The sequence below is a fragment of the Podarcis raffonei genome, chromosome 4 (genome assembly GCF_027172205.1).
Source record: "Podarcis raffonei isolate rPodRaf1 chromosome 4, rPodRaf1.pri, whole genome shotgun sequence".
Taxonomy (NCBI): Eukaryota; Metazoa; Chordata; class Lepidosauria; order Squamata; family Lacertidae; genus Podarcis; species Podarcis raffonei.
Window position 1 is genome coordinate 51,868,611 of NC_070605.1, and position 18,710 is coordinate 51,887,320.

General features: G+C 40.4%; 1 protein-coding gene across 1 annotated transcript in view; it reads right to left on the reverse strand.

Annotated features, from left to right (window-relative positions):
* Positions 1-5,029: 5,029 nt before the first annotated feature.
* The window catches only part of ADAMTS5 (ADAM metallopeptidase with thrombospondin type 1 motif 5), a 48,265-nt gene continuing 34,584 nt past the window's right edge, over positions 5,030-18,710 (reverse strand). Inside the window, exons 4-8 of the mRNA XM_053386544.1 lie at positions 14,026-14,309; positions 12,299-12,482; positions 11,499-11,674; positions 10,185-10,360; positions 5,030-8,570 (exon numbers count right to left, since the gene is read on the reverse strand). Of these exons, the coding sequence (XP_053242519.1) occupies positions 8,000-8,570; positions 10,185-10,360; positions 11,499-11,674; positions 12,299-12,482; positions 14,026-14,309 (1,391 nt within the window). The 3' untranslated portion in view covers positions 5,030-7,999. The remainder of the gene's footprint in view (positions 8,571-10,184; positions 10,361-11,498; positions 11,675-12,298; positions 12,483-14,025; positions 14,310-18,710) is intronic.

The window sequence follows — 18,710 nt, forward strand, 5'->3', positions numbered from 1 at the left end:
GGAGCACACAGGCTATAGACTGGCTGCCTGTATTTTAGTGCAATGTGTCCTGTTGGTACAGCCAGATCGAACCTACTGGCTTTTAAGTCATCTTCCAACAGCAAGATTTCTGCTAGTTGTTTTTTTTTTATTATTATTATTCTATGGAGTCCTAGTGTAGCCCAGCCTTTTCTCTCTTAAACGTTTGTTCACTCCCCCACCCCAAAGTTTATTTATCTGTAGCAAGGTTAAAATTGATTGAACCAACATTTCTCTGGTGCACGGATGTTTAGTATAGCATTCGATGGGGCAGTTTACCATGTGTTTTGAATGGGTTTTGCTGTGAAGTGCCATCATGTTTTATAGTATAATATATCAAATTTGGTGTATTTTGCGTTAAATTCACATATATAATTATGTAAATTGTTAACTCTGGTGAAGTTATTCTGGCTATAGACTGATGTAGTGGAAGTAATAAATGCACACTATGTACCCAATAATTAAATAAGCCAGCCTTTGGCAACTTGGTGCCTTTCAGATATTTTGAACTACAACTCCCATCCTATCGGCTGGGATGACTAGGACTGATGGGAGCTGTAGTTGAAAACAGGTAGAGGGTTCCAAGCTGGTGAAGGCTGATGTTATCTCCTTGATTATCCATATACAACACGTATTTTATACAGATACATGAATCTGCACACACACACACACACACACACACATCTAATTATTTAGTTGTACATAAATGTCTTTAGCTGGCCTGAAAACACATTTTCCGGCATTCATTTGTTACATCTCAGCTTTGAATTAAGAGTTCAGGGAGCAGGAGCATTAGGCTAAGTGATTTCTGACTACAAGTTACTAGCAAAATATCTGGTATTCTGGGGGTGTTAATCTGTAACAGTCACCTGTTACAATAGACACCACACCTTCTTAGATTGCTTCACTGAATCCAGTGTAACAGACATGAACATTTATTTCCCAATTTGTTATTGAGTTAGAAGTATTGAGAATTGAGAGTGCCTGCCCCTGAATATTTTTCACATTCTAAAGCAACTGAGTTTACACATTCAAGGATAAAAGTAATCAATAGGCCAGTACTGCGGCGAAACCTGAACATCAGAAGTCATTCGCTAGGGCTAAAACAACTGAATTGTGAAACTTGAGTAGCAGTTGGAAAACAACATAAAATGGTACATAGAAGGGAAAGCTAATAAAAGACACACACTTTCTTAACTTGTATGCTACATACTGAAAAATGCTTTGTAACTAGATTGAAATTTTGGTATTGCGCTCTTTCTCTCTATACCTGTGCAGGGTAGTTGCTAGAATTCCTGAACTACTGGAAAAAAGTTCTCATAAATAGATGGCATTACATATTTCTACCATGCTGTTGTTAAGAGGGAAATTGAAAAACTTGTTTTGGAAGAATTGTCAGCAAAATGATCAGCGTGGAATTATTCATAGTATTAAATAAGTGTCTGAACTTTTCTGTTGTGCGTCTAGTGACGCCATCTGGTTTCTTCAGCTACTTCACAAAATGCACCTGTTGTTATATATGTGCAATAATGGTAGCTCCTAGGACTTTTGGCTATTAAAAATGTTTCAGATGTTGTAGCTGGATGCACCAGTAATATGTTGTAACCGTTTGGATGGAACAACCATCTGTTACTAGTTGGCAAAAGACAATGGCTTCCAACCTGAAGAGATTAAATACATTTCAGAATCACTAATATGGTTGGTGTAATTTTTGTTTTGTGTTTCTGATATGCACCACTGAAGGGGCCTTTAAACAAGTAAGGTGGTTGTAAGATTAATCCAGACTGACAGTGTAATTTATACATTCCTACTTGGAAGTCCCATTGAGTTAAATAGGATTTACTCCCAGGTAAATAGGTTTAGGATTGCAGGATTTACAGTATGGTTTATGAAAAGTTGGTTTCACAAGCCAGTTGCCTCAGTAATATTGATTTATTTAGTTGCTTTTGCATTCTCAATGCATTGGTACTTTCACATCCAGAAATATGACCCAGTATGTTTTCTTCATCCTCAGGCTTCTGCTTCTCTGGGGCTGAGCTAATGCTGTTTTCCCCAATCTTCAGGTTACCTGAAGCTCTTTGCAGGAAGAAAGAGAAACAGCTCTTGAATATACTGCTTCACTAGAAGCAGTGGGAAAGTGGATGGATGAGAGGAACCCATTTGGTTCTGGGTGTTGGTACTGTGGAGTCTCCAGAAAACCTCAGGTGCCCCATCATACCTTTGCACACTAGATTATGAACCATGTATTTTAGGATATACGCGTGTTCAGCTCAAAATGCAAAGAACATTAAATCAGATGCCTGGCTGTGCACATGAAGTGCATTTTAGAACCACCAGCTATTTACTACAGCCTTATTCAAGTCCCACTGAAATAAACATGTATTACAGTGAAGGATATATGCTTAGGCCCTATTGATTTTGAGGCTCTTGGCTGTCCGTAACATGAGATATCAAATGAATGAGACCGATTGCCATCTCTGTGTAACTATGCTTTTTCTCTGGCAGCCTTCTACCCATGGAAAATGGTTTGTGTGATTAGTTTGTCATACCACTAGTGCAAACAGATCAAAGTGAGCTTGCAAGACAAACCCAGACATTATTTTTGCAGCACAACTACAAATTAAATGGGGAACTGCCTAGATACTGCCTACATGGGAAGCCATTTATGGTAAGGGGCCCACTAATGTCAAAACACCAAACCCCATCATTTTCAAAGAAGCTGTAGGTATGGTTAAAGGGGAACCACAAGACAGTTACTTCGCACAAACAGCTTCCCCATGACATCCCAAAGGAAGCTATAGAGGAAGCTGCAGAAATAATGTTTGAAAGCAGGCCTTGGGTAGATGGAGGTACAAGAATGAGGTGATGGGAGAAGGTTCTTATACAATACTTAAACCTGTGACTGCACCCTGTAACTGCAAGCTTTGAAAATAATGCAGTGCAAGGTAGTTGCAAGGAAAAGAAAAGCCATGGTTACAAAATATATCAGTATACATATACAGACACATATCTGTATGGATGCATGTGCATTCTGTATGTTTATATATGTGATAACACCCTCACAGCCATTCACCCAAGTATATTTATTTGTACTATTAACCATACTCTCACATGCATGCACCACATTCACATACACACGCGTTCCAGATAAATCAAAGAAAAACAATATAAAAGCAACCAGTGCTGCGTGCTGATAAATTCACATAGTACTTTCCATTCAAATATAAGGCATAAATTAAAGGGAAAAAAGAGGGAAAGACAGACAAAGAAGTGATAGCAAAACAATTTAAATATAGAAGAATTTTCACAATTGGCATTTCATGTTAAATAAGAATAAATAAATTCATTACATCCATTCACATACCAATTTGTAAAAACAATAAATTATTTATTTTTCAGTGCTATGTTGCTTTTTTAATTTTTTGTTTTTTAAATTTTTAAATTTCTTTTTTTCTTTTTACATCTGTGATCAGTTACCAACATCATTCCCCACTCCTTCCACATAAGATAAACCATTTCCATGGAAAAGTTACTCCATTCAGCCTTATTCAATCTTTAAACCACCCAATAGGTTTCATACAGTGACAGCATGTGGTTTGAGGATTACAGCTTTCTAGTGTAAAGGATTATTTGGAAAGTTAGCCTTCACTGTACAGAGATGCACTGAATCATGGCACCAGTTGTGATTTTAGCAGTGGATACGCTCCCATTCAAGCTAGTAGAATTCTCAGAGAAAATCTGAATAACCAAGCAGTACATCAGGTGGTGACTAGATTTGAGTCTCTGGCACTGACCTGCTTCAAACATAGTCAGAAACTATAAAGTGACACAATTGGCACCAGTTTCACATTAATGAGTGCAGAAAGCAATGCGGAAGAGAGCAAGAGAGGTAGGGAGGGTGCAGGAAAAGGGCAAACACACAGTTCTCCTTAATTTTGCCTTTTTTATTTCTTGCCAAAGTGTACTGTGCTTACCATATGTCACACATGTCCTAGGATCATGCTATAATAAGGAAACTAAAATTCAGTTTCTTTCCATGATTTTACCTGAGTTTGAGTAACTTACATGTGCCCATGTAACTTAGACCATGATGACAGTGATCCTAAACACGCTTACTAGGAAGTTGGCTTCATGGAACTCAATCGCACACACTTCTACATGTATAGGATTACACTGTATGTACACCATCTCTGCATTTAGCTTACTGGATTCAGTTGCTTCTTTTGAGTTTTCCCTTTCCTGCTCTTGAAGGGACTACTTTCAGTTAAAAGTTTCCAATACTGTTGCTTGGGAAAACTAGAGTGTAAGGCAGGGATGGGGAACCTGTGGCCCTACACATGTTGTTGGGCTATCACTTCCTTCATCCCTGACCATCGGCCATGCTAGTTGGGGCTGATGGGATCTGAAGTCTAACAACATCTGGATGGCTACAGGTTCATCAACCCTAGAATATAGGAGCATTGATTCACTGATCTAACCAGTTCTTTTTTTCTAGAAATGGAGATGCTGGAACTCACCATGAACACCTCCCTTGTTGCCTTAGAATGGCAATGGCACCCACCTGAAAGGTGCTGGAACTGAGTTCCGGCAAGTTCCAGCTGGAAAAAAGCCCTGGCTATAACCCATAATGTTCAAGCACCTCAGGCCTCTGCTGATAAAGAATTTAGGCGAGTACTGAAAGGTGATCCTGGACATGGTGCCAAATATGATTAATTCTTCCGTTAATATAAAAAGATTAAATGTTGAAGATTAGCACCAGCTTGAAGTTCATGTCCTGGTTGTTTTTTTTAAATCTCTGCACTGCCCTTTCTTTCAGTTAAAAAAACCGATCACATCCCAAGATCACTGAAGAAAGAGCTGCATCTTTTATAGATAGAAAACTCAATCTCCTTGATTATGCACATAAGATCAGAATTTGTTTAATGGCATGAGAACTGTTTAAAGTCAGGGGACCTCTATATTTTGGAACAGAAAGTGGGTCAAAGAATGTACTAAACTGATATTGCATAGGTGGAAGCATTCTGCAGAAGTGTATTTCATATGTGGCACTCTTTCTCTGGACAGGAATCACAGGTATAAAAAGGAGGCGTGCATTTGAATGTGGATGTTGCTAATTCACCTTGCAATGCTACAGATGGGATGCACTTTTTTATCTACATCTGGATGCACAACCCTATCCATATTTTGCCACAACTAGCTATGCGTAATTACATATGCTAGAACAGTGCTGGAGAACAGCTGTTTTAATCGATCGATGTGTTTTCTGGAAACACCTGTTTGTTTGGATCAACATATTATGTACCTAGTAAATGGACCTACATTCTTCAAAGCCATATCTGTTTGGCTGGTCTTTTAGGGCAATTAGGACCATGCCTGCCTTCCTACAATCAGTCCAGCGGGTGCTGCTGCTGCCAGCTTCCTCCTTGCTAGTTTTGGTGTTGCCATTTTATAATGCAACAGAGAAGAGACTAGAGACATACTGAGAATTCATTGGCTCCGCCAGTCATTGGCTCTGGTTCCGGCTGATGTTGGCTCTGTCTCTATCTACTGTTGGTCTCCCTGCCTTCTGCACTACCAGTCCTAATGGGCATCAGTCTGACTTGGATGTGAAAGTGCAGTTGTCAATCATCATTGATGATAATGTCTTATCAAGTCAGGCTATTACTTATGAATGGGAGTACTACTGTACTCCAATGAAATAGCTGTAAACAGGACTTGTATCAGGTGTTGGCAACCTATAGCCCTCCCGATGTTGTTGGACTCCAAACCTGATCAGGCCTAGTTCATATGTCCAATGTTCAGGGATGGTGAAAGATGTCTGAAATGCCACAGGTTCTGGAGTGCCAACAGGAATGCAAACACATAGTTTTCTAGAGGGCCACAGGGTTTCCTCCTCCTGGCCTATATAAATGGGAGTGGTTTAACAATCTATTCACCCTAAAACATCCTACATTATAAAATAAATGCTTAGAATGGTGCATTCTAACCACTGTTCCAGAACAACATCAGAACTGGTGCTGGAGTGCAAATACTTTAGATCAAAATTAAACTTGGGTACTTTCAGATATAGTCCTGACTCCCCTGAAATCTAAAACTAAATTGCAATGGAAAATCAAGAATTATCCATACTTGCAATATTTGTGGAAGGCACTAGGAACAGAGGGGCAATCTTCTTTTACTGAGATTTTATACCCATATATATATTTTCCATATTATATAAACATCATCCAAAATTCAATTAATTTCATCACATTTCAGATCGAGGTATTTATGTTACCTTTCTAAAATGGAAAATTTATTTGCCTATGCCCTGGAAAAAATTGCACCCTTTTATTGGTGGAAATACTCTTCAGAATATTGACTATAGCCAGTGCTTTTTTTCCTCTAAAATAAATGTTTAGGGATACTCTCATTTTCCTACTCATATTGAAATACTGCCCCTCAATGAGGCTAAACTTATATTCACAAAATGTTTAGGGGTATGTGTACCCCTGGGTCCCCCCCAAAAAGCACTGACTATAGCTATCACTTCTTGTGGCCCTTGCTGAGCTATACTGTACATATTTTCTCAGAAGCTAGTCCCATTATACTCAATGGGGCTTACTCCCAAGTAAGTGGGTATAGGATTGCAGCCTTAATCTACAAAAATATGCAATGTCACAAAAAATAAATATATTTTATAGTTTTGTTTTTTTGTTTTAAAATTAACTAATTAAAACAAATTGTGCATGGGCACCCCCAATTGTATGGGAGTTTTGAGGTGCACCTGAAAGAATTCAATGGAGTGGCCCAAGCCACATGTGCAGAAGATTGCACATGCTCCATCACAACAATGGGACAGTTCGTGCACAATATATCTTGGTTCATAACTGAGCCTGTGCATTGGGATTGGTGTTGTCCGAGTGGTAAAAATGCATCCCAAAATTAGAAGTATTAGACAATACATTGCTACATGCAAGAAACCTATGCTATGTATTTTGATTTCTTCATAGCTTCTTCAGTAGATAACAAATTCACTACATTGTTAGATTTCCAGTAGAAGCCACTGTGAAACTAATAAAAGAAAGATGTGAATAGGTATCAGAATATTTGAGACAGTGAAGGCGTGATCCAGTGCCTCACCAAACTCTCTTATATGTGCTGCTCTCACATGTAGAATTCCTTCACATTGTCTCCCTGCACGTGGAAGGATGCACATATGGGACTGGATCATGACCCTCTCACTTGCTAAAACAGAATTAAGTATGCCCCCCTTTTTACATTTTCAAGATACATACTAGCAGCTCTTTCTCTTTCTCTCTTTTTGCTGCAGAGGTCCACTTGTATGAGAATATCTGGTTAGAAAGGCATTAATACAGAACTAAAGTCTTGTCAGGAAATTCCTAGGATGGAAATGCATTTCCTTTTGTCAAAAATTAAATCTTTTTTTTTTTTTAAATAAAGCAGCAAGCTCTTTAACTTTCCAGTAAAATATCCGCAGCCATTTTTGAAAATGTGGAGTCCTCAATGGCTGCAGACATACTTTGGTCAATCACTTGTGTTGTATAGAAAGGCCTTTGTTCTTCCACAAGATGATCAAGTGATTATAAAGTGACATACCAAAGCAGAGATATTTACAAATAGTATAAAAAAGCTATTGTGGTATCGTGGGTAAGTATGACAAGTTGTCTAAGGACATACTGTGTTAGAGGTAGGTGAGATAAGGGAGATGATTCACTGGTTTATCCTCTTCTTATTTGCAGATACAAAGGGCTTGTAGCGACTAATGTTTAGTGCCTTTGACATATCAAGATCACCTCACTGTGACTCAGAGCAGTGCATATCTTCATTTGGTCCAAATAGGCAGATTCTGCCCATAATTTGAGACAACATGAAAGCATATTGAAGTGTTGGCTTTTCTCTGTGCCGGGGTAGACCTTATGTCAAAGTGTCAACTACGACTTAATGAGGCTCCTTTTTAAGAAGTTGACGGAACCACAGGTTAACATTTTTTGAGCAAGCATTGCTTGAATGCTGAAGGTCTTTGAGACAGATGACACCCTTTAGCTAATTTTTCATTTCTGTCTTTGCACTGGACAGTTCTTGTGTGCCAGCCTGTGTCACATGTTCGAGAGCAAGAAAGCCACGGTCCAGTCACCCACTGGGGTTGGGTGAGCGGCGTTGCCAGTTTGTTACTGCTGCTGTTGCTGGTGACAGAGTTTGTCATTTGGGTTGGCTTCTTTGGCACATAAAAACTGTAACGGATGTCCAATGGTTTAGTTGGGTCAGTTGCAAGAATCTGTACAATTAGGATCTCCTTCGTGCCTGTATGTCCCATTGCATGCAAGAAATCGTCCTTGTGACTCCAGCCACTATAGTTCATGACAGTTCCGTTGAGGTCAATGATGGTTTCTGAGGTTGAGATCATGTATTTCCCATTGACAAGGTACTCACCATTTTTCTTTTTCAGGGCCAAGTAAGCTGTGAATCTACTCTGGTCTTTTGCTTTGAACTGTCGGATTTTGATGTGTGTTGCTCCTTCTGGTATTTTCACAATATCTGTGTAGCCCTTACTGAAATGTAAGAAAAGTACATGTTAGTGAGGAAGAAATGGATAGTCTTTCGAAACCTATTGAAGCCATTGATAGTAGTTCTTATCTGACAATGAACTGGGTCTAGCGTTAAATGTATCTGTCTTTTCTAATTTCCAATAGAAGATAAGCTAATTCAAATTCTGCTGAAGCCACTGAAAGCATCCCACTTTATTAGCACTTGTTGAAATACGGTATCACAAAAGTGATGACGAGAAATAGGGTGATAGTCAACTAAACTTTACTCATAGACCCATTGAACACAGCTAAGTGGTTCATTAAGTTTTGTAGGTCTAAGTAAAACTTAATTGAAAACTATTTGAGGCTTCAGAATGAATTTTTTGGGCTTAATTAAACTAAGTTAAATTACTTCCAAGAAGAGGTAAAGGTTGCACCCTCTAGAACCACCTTCATATTAAAATTTGAATGGGAGAAGAAATACCAGCTTCCCTGTCTTCTTAATTTCCCCCTATTAAATGTCATGAAACAATGACACTAATAGAGCAAGCTTGTATGGGGACAGGTAAAAGATGTGGGGTTAATTTGGAAAATATACCCGGGTTATCCCCCTGCTTTTTAAAGAAATGAAAAAAATACAACTGAATGAAAATTAAAATTAAGCGGACACATGCACACACACAAAAGTAATAATGGTAATACTAATTTTGATTATTTAATTCATAATCCCTGTGAAAAATAATTATTGGAGACTAGTATCTTTTTGTATTAGTATTAATTTCTGACTAGTTATTAATTTCTGAATTAATCCAAAAGCCACTTTGGAATCTCACCTATCTCTAGTGGTAACATTTAACTAATACATTTTACACAGTATAATTTCTATTGCTTTTTGAAGAATTATTACTCTCATGTGTCAGTCGTGTTATATATGAGTGAGTTTCATAACAGGAAACCTGACATTAAGTGAGGTCTTATATATTTAAAATGTGAAATTTGAAATATAGTTGAAATGCTCAGTCTGGTCAGGAACAAAAAAGGGTGAAGTATCCACACACTAATATAATATAATATAATATAATATAATATAATATAATATAATATAATATAATATAATATAATATCCATAATATAATAATATCCATAATATAATAATGTATAATATACACAGTTTGAGAGCAGTGGTAACTTGGATGTGCAAGGTAGTTACCACCAATCAGTTATTAGAAATATTATTAGAAAGGTAGGAATATCTAGCAAACAAGCCAACCTAATCAAGTGGCATACTTACTTGCCGATAACAAATGCCTTCGCTGTAGGTAGAAAACTTTGAGTGAAAACAAAATCTCTATTTTGTTAAGAGTGTGTGTGTTAAATTGGTGGAAAGCAGCTTAGTGGTGGAAGCTCTGCTATCTGCTATATATGAGTTCTGTTACACATCTGCTGCACACTCTATGTTTGAATGTGCAGCAGCACCTGTGAGACCTTTCCAGTGGAAGATGAGGTACTCTTGGGTGTATTTTTGCCATACAAAGTTGCTATTCAACACTGTATTTCACTGAACCCTACATAATTAGCTTTCACCATTGCAACAAACAATTCGGCTTGCAAAACAATAGCTGTGATCAGAATTCTTACCTTTTTTTATTAAAGGTTCCCATAATTTTTGTGCAGCTGGAATTGTCTCCGCCACAGATTCCACATTTATCATACTGCAGCTTTGAGCCAATAATGCCATCACATCCTGTTCTCACGCATTTGCCGCGGACACAGACTGAATTACTGTACGGCCTGCATTCCGTTCCATCAGTCACCTGTTGGATGAAGTCACTGCTGGTTAAAACTACAGTTTTAAGATTCATTTCTGGATGATTTCTTAGTGAACATTCTTAACTTATTGGGAAGCTCAAGAGCAGGGATGGCAGGAATTCAATTCAGTTTGCATTTAAAGCTGAATCTGTCAAATTCATACTTTCCAAAACAGTATCAAGAATGAAGCACAGCTGTGTTTGCAAATTCGCAGTCATCTGAATTTTGTGATGCAGTTCGCCAACCAAACAATGTTGACAAAAAAGCATGGTTGGAGGAGTCATGACATGGTGTACTATGTCATTTGTTATATTTACCTAATTTTAAGACCTGCTAAGGAACAGATGATTGTTATCATGTCATGACATGGGTGGTGCTGTGGGTTAAACCACAGAGCCTAGGACTTGCCGATCAGAAGGTCGGCGGTTCAAATCCCCGCAACGGGGTGAGCTTCCATTGCTCAGTCCCAGCTCCTGCCAACCTAGCAGTTCGAAAGCACATCAAAGTGCAAGTAGATAAATAGGTACTGCTCTGACAGGAAGGTAAACGGCGTTTCCGTGCACTGCTCTGGTTCGCCAGAAGCGGCTTAGTCATGCTGGCCACATGACCCGGAAGCTGTCTGATGACAAACGCCGGCTCCCTCGGCCAATAAAGCGAGATGAGCGCCACCACCCCAGAGTCGGCCACAACTGGACCTAATGGTCAGGGGTCCCTTTACCTTTACCTATGTAAAACCACAGAATTCAAAGAAGGTCTTTTACCCATGTATATAGTCTGATTTCCACAGCATGCTAAGCCAAAGATTGGCTTCGTAAAACTGTGTGAGCATGCAGGTTCACAAATAACAGCTAGTAGCCCCCTTGCCCTTCTCTGGTTCTTTTTGCTACTGCACCATGCTTAGTTAAAACAAGGTTTGGCTTAGCATATTATCTGGGGCTTGCCAGATCTGTCAGGAGAGAGAGAGAGAGAGAGAGAGAGAGAGAGAGAGAGAGAGAGAGAAAAGAAGCAACAGTCTGGCCAGGAGCTGTTGAAGATTTGGATATATAAAATCTTTCAGCTTAAACAGACCTTGGACATCCCTGCTATTCATAACACAAATATTTTGATATCTGAGAGAGAAGCAGTTATTGAAACTACACTTACCTTTTGAGAGAAAACTACATAGTAGCCAGTTCCTTTGGCTCGACAAGTGAGCTTGCAAACATCTCCCGGCAGCACTCCTGCATACTTGGGGACCCATTCTACAAAGGTTTTGACACCTTTTGCATCGGACTGGTAACCGTTTCTTGCTTCACATTGTTCCTGGCGAAAAGCTTTAGCTGGAGAAGGATGATCATTCATTACTATTTGTGTACATATATTCTCCCAATGCTAGCCTACACACAAGGTGTGCATCATTTCAAACACAAATTCACAACACTGGAAGACCCAGAATCCATCTTATCAAGGGACAGCCAATGCAAAGCTTATGGATCATATCCAACAAAACAACACATCATAGCAAACAGTATGCCACAATGTTACCATATTGTGATTCACCTGTGGAACAGCTGTCGTAGCATAAAGTAGGAAAAAACCTTGATATACTGTATATGGCCTATAGGTCTAATGTGCAACTAACACTCATCTAGTGAAGCCCTAACAGATCCTTTCAAAATCTCTCCGGGCAACTCTTCATTTCTTGGACTTCTCTTCTTCAACCACTAGATCAGATAACCACTTGCAATTGCATAAAGTGAATGTATCAATGTAGTTAACCCAGAACAGTAGTGAATGCAGAAATGTCAATTATTATTTAAACCTAGAGTCTCTGCAGAAATAGTCAAGAGTATTTAACCATGTCACTACTGCTCTGGGTACAGTAAGCAACACCATTTGCACAACATTTAAGAAGTACCACAGTCTCTGACATTGTTATTGACTTTGATTTGTGGAAAACATACCATTGGCAGGACACGGCAGGACATTACAGGAGCGGTAGATTGCCCTCTTTCCTGTGCAATACCGGCCATTGTTTCTAGGTGCAGGGTTATTGCAGTGACGATATGCAAACTGAACACCTCCACCACATGTGCGAGAGCACTGTCCCCATGGTCCCCAGGAACCCCAGTTCCCATGGTTTGAAGCCTGAAATATAAAGGATAAAGGTTAACAAAGCTCATCAGCCAAACTTGGAGAAGAAACACAACTTCCAAATTCACTGGCATTTGTGTCCCTGTTTTCTAATTGCATTCATTTCTTTCTCTGCGTCTTTTTCTCTTTTACTGAAACTAGAAATCTTGATGTCGGTATTCAGTGTCCAAGTTCAGTGTCCAATATAGTGCCACTGTATTCTGCTCTGGTCAGACCTCACCTGGAGTACTGTGTCCAGTTCTGGGCACCACAGTTCAAGAAGGACACTAACAAACTGGAACGTGTCCAGAGGAGGGCAACCAAAATGGTCAAAGGCCTGGAAACGATGCCTTATGAGGAACGGCTAAGGGAGCTGGGCATGTTTAGCCTGGAGACGAGGAGGTTAAGGGGTGATATGATAGCCATGTTCAAATATATAAAAGGATGTCACATAGAGGAGGGAGAAAGGTTGTTTTCTGCTGCTCCAGAGAAGTGGACACGGAGCAAAGGTTCCAAACTACAAGAAAGAAGATTCCACCTAAACATTAGGAAGAACTTCCTGACAGTAAGAGCTGTTCGGCAGTGGAATTTGCTGCCAAGGAGTGTGGTGGAATCTCCTTCTTTGGAGGTCTTTAAGCAGAGGCTTGACAACCATATGTCAGGAGTGCTCTGATGGTGTTTCCTGCTTGGCAGGGGGTTGGACTCGATGGCCCTTGTGGTCTCTTCCAACTCTATGATTCTATGATTCTATTCTATGATTCTAAGTTCAGAGGCAGCATGCCACTGATTACCAACAGCTGGTATTCAACAAAAGGACAGAGCTATTGCCTTCCTGACCTGCTTCTCAGCTTCTCTTGAGGCATCTGATTGGCCACTGTGTGGTATGCTACACTAGATGGAACATTGGTCAAATCCGGCAAGGCATTTCTTGTGTTCTCCTGCCCTTAGCGTGTTACCTTTTCAATATTCCATTTTGGATCAGAATCAAACTAGGTGAGTACTGCAAAATGTTGCATTCTAGTGCAAGATAAAGGTAACACTAAGGTCACAAGGAGTTTGTGTTTCTAAAACCAAGGACTACAAGGTAAGGAAGAACTCAGAGTTAACACCCAATTTGATCCTGGGGCAGCCATTGTACCAGCAGCTATGTCAGGTTCTCCCACTCTGGTGCAGATACAATCACTTGGCTGTGCACTAACAGCCCATAATCAACCAACCAACCAGGTAACATACTGTCATGGCACATGTATCCAGAAACTGTTCCAATTCCAGTAAGTTTGGTTCCAGTGAAGGCAGGAGCCCCTATCATGTGTTGTTAAAATGCTAGACTACAGGACCAGCATGTTCTGTGGCTGTTAGAGAGCTCGAGAATTCTTTTTAACCCAAGTGAGCAGGTAAGAGGTCCAGTATCAACTGTATCCTAACAAAGTGGGGTGCCTAGACTAATACCTTGTTCTGTTGATGATTAATTTCCCTTGAATTCTCACTCAAAACAGGCCACAGCATGATTGGGCCTTGTACACTTTCATATGGTTTGATCATTAAAGTAGCAACATACCGAGTAATATTTTTTCTTCGTTTTATCAACACATTTCCCCTGAAGGCAGATCCTTCCTTTTCCGCATGGCGTCCCCTCCACAGCAGGGAGTTTTTTGGTCAAACACACCATCTGACCTTGGCGAACAACCGCACACCACAGACGAGAGCACACATCCATTCCAGGACACACTGTGTATTCAGACCCAAATGCCAGCTTGCATTGACGAATGGCATCATATGTTTGTCCTGGAAGCTCCTCAGGGCCCAAGATCTGTTTTCGTGGTTGATCCAGTAAACAGTTACCTGAAAGGACAACCCAGTTTATAATTTGCTTCCTCTCTATGATGCTTGCCATACCTCTGAAGCTTCCAAACTAGATAAAGTGATCAAGAGTTTGTTCCAAATCCATTCAGTTCTCCGTTGGGCTCTTGTATATCATGTGGAAACGTCTAACAGTAACCTGCTTGTGGCTATATATCCTCTGCTTTTACAATAACCTTTATTTCACAGGCTGCAATTCATAACCCATTTATTTTATTTTCTAGTAGTCCCACCAGAGTAAGTTGGTCTTTAAATTACAGATATAGAAAAAGTATTTCCCCTACTATTAAAAAAAGAAAAGATTGCTCTGGCTTGCATGTCAGCTTATAATTGGTACTATCAGCTTCAGAACCGGGCATAGGGGTTTTCGTTTCTTTTTAATTTCCGTGTACTCAAACCCACTCTATGAGTGAGGTCTTCCATATATATCAATGGGACCTAGAGACATTTCAAAATAAACAAAGCTGTCATTTGAACATGCTGTTGAAAAGCTAAGCCTTCTTAATAAGGAAACCCAGAAAAAGCATGACACACAGCTGTAGCCAAGGGAAACTTGTAAGAAGGGAGGAAGATTCATTAAATCAAAAACCAAATCAGCACAGGAAAGGCCACATTGGTGGCAAGTGCTCATTGGGACCCCCTAAAACCAAGGAGAGCCACAAGACCAAAGAACAAACAGTTCATGTCTATACAAATGGAAAAGAACATGGTATAAGGCATAATTATGTTATCTGTGATGTCAAGCATTGACCTGGCACCATCTCTTTGGAAAAAAAGCCAAAACAACATCAAGTAGTTGTCCTGGAAATTCAATTTTAGAGGATTTTTCTTTCTCATAGAAGTAACTGGCTCTTATGCTAATACAGGGAATTGCAGCCAATCTGAAGAGCTTTCTGTCTTGTTTATAACCCTTGTAAGAGTCCTGTGTGGGTGCCTGTGGTTCAGCGAAGCTTCATTTCTCTTGAGCCAAAATAGATTACCACAACCTGTCTCTCGCTGCAAGCAGTGCCAACTTCCACTTGATGATGGATGAAAGCATGCAGAATATAAATACCTCCCAACTTCAGGGACTTTGAAAACATAATTGGGATAAAGGTCTATATTTCAGAACATTTCTTTTAAATAAAATCAATGATACCTCACTGCCATAAACAGAACTCAACCACCATGATTATTTGTCCCCTCATGATACAATTTTAGTTAAAACACCCTTCTGCATCATTACTTATTTCTCTCCTCAAGTTTATAACTTTATCAGCTCTCTGATGACCCTGAGCCAGCATGCAGGATATAACTTTTACCTCAGACATATTTCACTGCATTTTAAAAATAAACTAATGTGTCCTTGCTACTTGATGATACATTGTTGTGAAGTAAAACACCCCTGGGTTATCTTGTGCATGCTGAACTGTGCTTGGAGAATGAATAGGATAAGGAGACCAAACAACTTATCATCTATATATTTGGAAAAGTTGCTTGTTCGCTATGAATTTGGACACATCTTAAGATAAAAGCAAATTCTGCATTATGGTTCCTGAGATCAAGGAGCAGGATTTTTTTTGTTTGGTCTATATTTGGATGGGACGCTGGTGGGACACGGGTGGTGCTGTGGGTAAAACCTCAGCGCCTAGGACTTGCCGATTGCATGGTCGGCGGTTCGAATCCCTGCGGCGGGGTGAGCGCCCGTCGTTCGGTCCCAGCTCCTGCCCACCTAGCAGTTTGAAAGCACAATTAAGTGCAAGTAGATAAATAGGTACCGCTTTATAGCGGGAAGGTAAACGGCGTTTCCGTGTGCTGCTCTGGTGCCGGTTCGCTAGAGCAGCTTTGTCACGCTGGCCACGTGACCCGGAAGTGTCTGCGGACAGCGCTGGCTCCCGGCCTCTAGAGTGAGATGAGCGCACAATCCTAGAGTCTGTCAAGACTGGCTCATACGGGCAGGGGTACCTTTACCTTTACCTATATCTGGATACAATTGGGCATCATTTTGAATCAAGACAGTGGAATAAATATTTCAAAACCACTGATTCTAATAACGAATTTAAAAATGGCCCTGTCTTTTGGCTTCTTAGAATTCTTGAGCAGTGCTAGATGCAAGGCTACTAGTCTATGAAAAACATTTACAACATATACAGTTGCTACCTTTATATAGTCCACTGTATATGGTCCACAATATACAGCATGGCTAACACTGGAGTAATGTTGTGATTCTACACTAGGCTAGCAGCAAAGTCAACAAAACAATCATCTCAGTAGTTGTTTCTAATATGGAAATCCACACACAGCTAACAGCATCCTTCAAACAAGCATACTTTTGCCTGGGAAAATGCCAGAACTGCACAGCAAAAGAAAATCTGCCATTCCTATAATATAAGCCAAGTCCATAGCCCTGTGGTTGGGAGAAGACATGTAGGCAGACCCACCCCACCTCAGAAGAAATGCTGGAATCCTGTGTCCCTTGGGCCAAAGCTGGTCAACCACCCACTCCTGTCTTAACCACACTGTACTCTTCATATTACTGTAGTCTCAAAGCAGCCTAACATACAACACATATGTTTTTCTCACAGCCATGCACATGGCAAAGCAAACCAAACCATGTAATCTGGCACTGTGGGGCCTGTATACCTGAAGGAGCGTCTCCACCCCCATCGTTCAGCCCGGACACTGAGATCCAGCGCCGAGGGCCTTCTGGCGGTTCCCTCATTGCGAGAAGTGAGGCTACAGGGAACCAGACAGAGGGCCTTCTCGGTAGTGGCGCCTGCCCTGTGGAACGCCCTCCCATCAGATGTCAAAGAGATAAATAATTACCTGACATTCAGAAGACATCTTAAGGCAGCCCTGTTCAGGGAAGTTTTTAATATGTAACGCTGTACTGTTTTTAACACTGATTGGGAGCCGCCCAGAGTGGCTGGGGAAACTCAGCCAGATGGGCGGGGTATAAATAATAAATTATTATTATTATTATTATAGGACGGTGGAAAAGTAATGGCTCAGTACACAAGAAGTCCCTGGGTACAATGTCCTATGAGACATGTCAGGGAAAAACCACATACATTCACTGCAGTGCATCAAAAGAGCCAATTACAGTAATTGGCCCAACAGTATTATTCAAGTCTATCTTAACTATAGCCCAGGAGGCAGTGAAGATTTCTAAATTTCGTCTTGCTTTTAATCTGTCCAGGGTTTTTAACCTTCTGTCTTGGCTCTGTAATATTGTAAACTGACCTGCTTACAGCTGTGGGTGCTAAAGCCCCACAAGATTCCCATTTATAGCTTCAGTATTAAAAATAAATCTGAGGACCTTACTCAAAGCTTCCATTTGTATCTGAAGGTTCCTCCCCCTGGTCTTTGTATTTTCTAGAAGTGCACAAAGTGAACTTTCTGGATAATAGATAAGGGGTGCAAAATGCCCAGAAACTTAACATCGGGGGCCTCTGTCAAATAAGGATTAAATGCAAGGATTAAACTGTTCCTTTTCTCAAAAACATTCTGTCTCAGTTCTTGGACAAACACATTTAGACACTACAAACAAGCTTCTTCATTGCTTTACATGTTCCAATTAATGAGTTAAAACAGTATTTTTGGTAGCTCAGCATGTGACCCTCAATATTTACTCACCACATTGTTTATTCTAACAATAAACAGAAAAATAAGCCAGCTACTTTGCAAGTTTGCTATGTGTGTGGATTGAGAAATGCCAATGGCGGTCTATGATGAGGCAGCTGCTCAGAAGCCAGCTGGTGGCTGCAAGTAACCATGAAGGCTGTGCTTGAGAAACACTCTATTGATCACACATAGAACTGCTCAAGATTAAGTCTATGGCACTACTGCAGAAAGACGTAGTGGAAGGTTCTAGTTAGGCTTATGCATTCACCCAGGAACAATATCCAAAACACAATAACAACAATAGGGACGGGGGGAGGGGAGCTAACAAGACAGCCATCCACAAAGTCCACAGCAGCTATACTGACATATGGGAATCATGATGACACTTGCCAGCAGTGTCTCCCTATTAGGCATACATGGAAGGCATAAATTGCACATAGTCTGCTGTGCATTGACAACAGTGCCTGATCTGTTAGGCCATGCCGTGGCCAATGGTGAGGAGGCTAGGCTGTAGGACCCATATAGATTTCTGGGGCAGGAGATGGGGATCTTCAAGTTCTGCTGCATCCTTCTATGCAGACAATGTGTGTAAGAGTGAACGCCACACATCTCCCATAATGGAAGAGTTGCTTGAGCACCTCAATTGCTTTGGTTGCCCTTTCCTGCACATTTTCCAGCTCTGCAGCATTCATTTTGAGAAGCAGCAACCAGCAATGTATGTCATATTCCAAGGGTGATTGCACCACAGATTTATATGAAGGCACTGGTCACTTTATTTTT